Source organism: Galeopterus variegatus, unplaced genomic scaffold, assembly GCF_000696425.1.
Source record: "Galeopterus variegatus unplaced genomic scaffold, G_variegatus-3.0.2 Scaffold3422, whole genome shotgun sequence".
In the NCBI taxonomy this organism is placed as follows: domain Eukaryota; kingdom Metazoa; phylum Chordata; class Mammalia; order Dermoptera; family Cynocephalidae; genus Galeopterus; species Galeopterus variegatus.
In genome coordinates this window covers 121,794-127,511 of record NW_007729533.1, presented here as the reverse complement: position 1 = coordinate 127,511, position 5,718 = coordinate 121,794, and the positions used below count along the sequence as shown (strand labels likewise).

General features: G+C 43.6%; 1 protein-coding gene across 3 annotated transcripts in view; it reads right to left on the bottom strand.

Annotated features, from left to right (window-relative positions):
* The window catches only part of DAPP1 (dual adaptor of phosphotyrosine and 3-phosphoinositides), a 62,485-nt gene that overhangs the window by 31,204 nt on the left and 25,563 nt on the right, over window positions 1-5,718 (bottom strand). For all 3 annotated transcript variants that reach the window (XM_008585011.1, XM_008585010.1, XM_008585012.1), the window contains one exon: window positions 4,541-4,663. In XM_008585011.1, the coding sequence (XP_008583233.1) occupies window positions 4,541-4,663 (123 nt within the window). The remainder of the gene's footprint in view (window positions 1-4,540; window positions 4,664-5,718) is intronic.

Sequence of the window (5,718 nt, the reverse complement as noted above, 5' to 3'; positions counted from 1 at the left end):
TTCGTGACCGGCAACGGATCGCAACCCTCGGTGTTGCCCCCGCACCTCGCTCAGCCAGTGAGCGGCCGGTCTGTATGTGGGATCCGAACCCTCGGCGGGAGCGCTGCCACGTTTCCCAAGCAGCGCACTGTAGCAGTGCGCCACCGGGCTGGCCCCTAGACTCACTATTCTGGGGAATGGAAGGTGTCACAGGCAGCATTCTAAGACGACCTCAAAATTCCACCTTCTGCAGTACAAGTACTGTGTCCCAATTATTTAATCAAAAACGAATCTAGGGCCGGCCTGTGGCTCACTCGGGAGAGTGCGGTGCTGATAACACCAAGACCACGGGCTCGGATCCCATATAGGGATGGCCGGTTGCTCACTGGGTGAGCGTGGTGCTGACAACACCAAGTCAAGGGTTAAGATCCCCTTACCGGTCATCTTTAAAAAAAAAAAAACGAATCTAGATGCTGCTGTGAGAGGATTTTGCATATCATTAACGTCCCAAATCAATTGACTATAAGATAAGGAGATTATCTGGGTGGGCCTGACCTAATCACATGAGCCCTGTAAAAATTTCCTGTGGCTGCTCATGGAAAAAGGTGACAGAGAGACGTGTTCTGGCTAGTCTGGAAGAAAGTGAACAGGTTATGAACTGCCTATGACGGCCACATGGCAAGGAATTGCAGGTGATCTCCAGGAGTTGAGAATGGTCCCGGGGCTGACAGGTAAAAGGAAAACAGGGACCTCAGTTCTACAGCAGCAGGGAAATGAATGAAAAAGAACGAAGAGAAAAGGGAGAAATTAAAGAAGAGGACACAGAACCCCAGATAAGAGCCATTGTTTTGGCCAACACCTTTATTTCAGCCAGGTAGGACCCTGAACAGAGAATCTGGCCACATTGTACCTGGACTTCTGATGTACGGAAACTGAGATGATCAATTTTATGTTATTTTAAGCTACTAAGATTTTNAAAAAAAAAAAAGAAATCACTGGCATTTTAAAGTGCATGGCTAGCTTCTTTTGGCAGAGTATGCTCTTTTCAACTGTTCCCTCTAATGGAAGACAAGAGATGATTCTCCCTACCTGCTCTTCGACTTACTGCAGGAGTCCTTCCACATGAACCCTCCTAAGGGGCATGTGTTTAGGAAGGGCAGGGAACAGAGATGACAGAATTGGCACATACCCTTACCACATTCTTCTCCGATTCTGGCTCTCCTCTCTTGCTTGTTTGGCGGTCAGTCACAATTCTGCTTCTGTCACTTTAGTTATATGAGTCCTGCCCTTTTCCTCCTATGTCTGTTCTATTGCCTGCTGGATAAAATATCATCTTTCCTACCTTGTCATTTTCCACTTCATTTTTTAAATGAGGCAGAGTAGTAAATAAAATATATCTATACCACCACTTTATTTGACCCCGTCCTATCTTTCCAGCCTCACCCCCCACTACCCCTCTCTCTGAAGTCCACACTCCAACCTCAGCATGCATCACAATCATCTGGGGAGCTTGTTCAAATGCAGATTGCTGAGCTCCATGGCCAGATTCCAATTCAGTAGGTCCGGCATGGGGCCTGAGAATTTGCATCCCTAATATGCTGACAGGTGATGCTGCTGGTCTGGGGACAACACCTTCAGAACTGCTGCTGCTCTGTTCCAGCTGTCCCTTGGCTCTCCCTGTTCCTTTCACCTGCAACATCTTACCCCTTGTCTCTGCTGATAAAAATCCCAGCTATCCATCAAGTTTCAATTCAAATATCATCTCTTCTGTCAAGTATGACATAATAATTCCAGCTTGAGTTAATTGCTTTTTCTCTTATCAACCACACAAACAATTATCTTGCCTTCTTTTATGTTATTTACTGCACTCTACTGTGCAGTAAGTTATTTGTATATGGTCTTAATGGCCATATGAGGCTACACTTCTTGAAAACAAGGTCTTTGAATGTTCTACAACACTTATCAAAGTGGCTGGTATAGAATGGATGCTTTCAAACACTTATTATTAAGGGAATGAACAAATAAACNAGTGGCTGGTATAGAATGGATGCTTTCAAACACTTATTATTAAGGGAATGAACAAATAAACGCATATTCATTCTTCTGAAATGGTCTGTGATTCCTGTCATCTCTGCTGGTATTTAGTCAATGCTTATATTTGAATTTTTTACATAGATGAATTGTATATGCCATCTATTCATAAGGAGCTTATGACAATTATTCAGTGAAACATACACAGGTGAAAAGTTAATTAACATTCTTTGATCCAATAAGTTCATGTTTGTTTGAGATTTTTGGAAGATCTATGCAATAAAGCATCTTTTAACATGATGAACTTTTAACATTTGCTGTCAATCAGAGAAAGCACAGTTCTTGCTGCCACCCAAACAGAATTCCATCTTGGATTAATAATTTTCCCACCCATGTTATTTAGAAAACTTATAAACAAAATATGGCATGGTAACATGAGAACTGTTAATGAACATGGCTTTTCTCTCTGCAACCCCCTTAGGTACCCCATCACCCTCCACCTATTTCCCCGCTCTTCTTCAGGTAGGCCTGTAGACTCACTATTCTGGGGAATGGAAGGTGTCACAGGCAGCATTCTAAGACGACCTCAAAATTCCACCTTCTGCAGTACAAATACTGTGTCCCAATTATTTAATCAAAAACGAATCTAGGGCCGGCCTGTGGCTCACTCGGGAGTGTGGTGCTGATAACACCAAGGCCACGGGTTCGGATCCCATATAGGGATGGCCGGTTGCTCACTGGGTGAGCGTGGTGCTGACAACACCAAGTCAAGGGTTAAGATCCCCTTACCGGTCATCTTTAAAAAAAAAAAAACGAATCTAGATGCTGCTGTGAGAGGATTTTGCATATCATTAACGTCCCAAATCAATTGACTATAAGATAAGGAGATTATCTGGGTGGGCCAGATAATCACATGAGCCCTATAAAAATTTTCTGTGGCTGCTCATGGAAAAAGGTAACAGAGAGACGTGTTCTGGCTAGTCTGGAAGAAAGTGAACAGGTTATGAACTGCCTATGACGGCCACATGGCAAGGAATTGCAGGTGATCTCCAGGAGTTGAGAATGGTCCCGGGGCTGACAGGTAAAAGGAAAATGGGGACCTCAGTTCTACAGCAGCAGGGAAATGAATGAAAAAGAATGAAGAGAAAAGGGAGAAATTAAAGAAGAGGACACAGAACCCCAGATAAGAGCCATTGTTTTGGCCAACACCTTTATTTCAGCCAGGTAGGACCCTGAACAGAGAATCTGGCCACATTGTACCTGGACTTCTGATGTACGGAAACTGAGATGATCAATTTTATGTTATTTTAAGCTACTAAGATTTTTGGTAATTTGTTATGTAGCATAGAAGATTAATACAGAAGGCCCCAAGCCCAAAGAGAAGATAAGCAAATATGTTAGTTCTTGCCTTTTGAGCTCACAGAAGCCTGTCATCAATTACTCAGGGAAATACTTTCTCAGCCAATTTTGTCCCTCTATCAGAGAGAGAGAAAATTAGACACAAACAAACAAAAAAACCCCAAACAAACCAAGACTGTTCACTGAGCTGGATGGAAAAAGAGGATTCAGACAAGAGAAGTGAGTATAGATGCTGCTACTGAGTTAGTGACAAGGAGCCCGGACCATGTAGGGCAGGAGAGAGAAAAGAGAACCTTCTTATGCCAGATTAGTTTGAGGGACTGCACCATGAAGGTAACCTGGGTCTTCCTTCCAGGGTATACGGAGGTTCCATCAGAACACTAATCCAATAGCAGTTTGAGGTTAACGGGTGGGTGGCCAAAGGAAATTTCATGCAGTCCTCACATCCTCAGCCTAATCCGTTAACTGCCCAAGAACCCAAGAAGACTTGTTCCATGTCAGTGGAAGTCAGAGTGTCAGATGGTGACAGAGAACTGACCACCCCCCTTGATTACTATGAGTGAGATGGCCTCTGTGACCCAAGAAACCAGCCAGGAAGAAAGGGGTGGGAAAGAGAAATTCTGAAAGGACTTGACAGTCGCTGCATTTGGCTGGGTGCTCCTGGCAAGGGCTAGAGCAACTTTCTTACCATTTGGGGGAAATGGAGCCTGAGAAAGAAAGTCAGCCCATTTATAGAAAAAATTTTAAAGTTGCATATTGCTCAATGGATTTGTGACTATGAAAGTTATGCAGTCAAAAATCATTCTGATTTTCCAGAGGAAGCCAGGAATAGTGAAAAGTGCACTGGCCCGGGACGCAGGGATTTGGATTCTGGTGCTGTTTCTGTCCTTGACTTGTTGGGTGCCAGATACTCTAACCTTTTGGGTTTCCAGTTCTTCATCAGTCTAGACAAAGGTTTGGATTAAATCATTCTTAAAGTCTCCTCCAGCTCTAACATTTCTTTTTTTCTTGCTGATGGATGGAGCAGGTATGTTTTGCACAGTCTCACCATCAAGAGTTTGTAATCCTTTAACCTGGTGCCAGGGAGTTTTGTTGTCTGGCAATTTGAGTGATGATAAAGTCAGTAAGTGTCAGGCCCATGCTGAATTCACAGAGTCCTTAAGCACCCTACCTCACAGACAGAGAATACAGCCCGGTCCTCTCGTTGCTGTCCCTCAGAAGGTAGCTACCGTCGCATCCGTTGGAGAGGAGAAGAGCCTCGGCCGCGTGGCGCGAGAGGTTGGCATGGTACCACCTGGAAAGGAGAGAGCAGCGCTGTCACTCAGGGCGGACCACGGGGCTCCTCCTGCACTGGGTTTCCTCTCTACTCTCCCCTTCAGCCTCACCCCTTCCTTGTCCTGATCTTTGGGCCGAGAGTTGGCCTCTGCTATCTATGGTGAAGAGAGTTGTCTAACAGCAGCGTGTATGGGTTGAATCATGTCCCCAAAACTCATATGCTGAAGCCCTAACCCGTACTACCTCAGAATGTGACATCATTTGGAGATGGGATTTTTACCAAGTTAAAATGAGGTCATTAGGGTGGGCCCTAATCCAATATGACCAATGTCCTTTGTAAAAAGGGGGATTTAGGAGACAGAATTGCAAGCAGGAAGAATGTCACATGAACATGATGGTCACCTGCAAGCCAAGGAGAGGGGCCTGGAACAGACTCTCTCTCGCATCCCTCAGAAAGGACCAATCCTGTTGATGCCTTGACTTAGGACTTCTAGCTTTCAGAACTATGAGACAACAAATTTTAAGCCACCTAGTTTGGGGTATTTTAAGAGAGCCCCAGCAAACTAACACAAAGTATTGTTTTGTAAACAGAAATTTTTTAAAAACCTAAGCCAAAATAACCATAAGAATAGGCTTTGATCAATTTTTTCTCTTTCTTTTGGCCTTTCTCACACACTCTCCTTCACAAGTGTACCACTTCATGGCAAAACCGCTGAGCTATTACACTAGAGTACATTGTCATGAGTGAAATACAGCTGGATGCAGGGAATTCAGATGTTCTGTAGTGAAATGCAAGCTCCATCAAATGTTATTCAAACTGACAAACATCTGAAAAGCTGGGGAAGTCTCAAGGAGATTCAAATTGATCTTTGTGTTATTTATTAAAAATTGATCTTTGTGTTTTAGAAAAGGTAACATACATCCACGGTAAAATAAATATATAAATAAATAAATAAATAAATAAAAGAATCCAAATAGTCCAAAAAGAGGCATAGTGAAAAAGCCTCTTTCTGACTCTTGACCCTCAGTCCCCCTTTTCCTTTCTCCAGAGGACGCCAATGTTAACTATTTTCC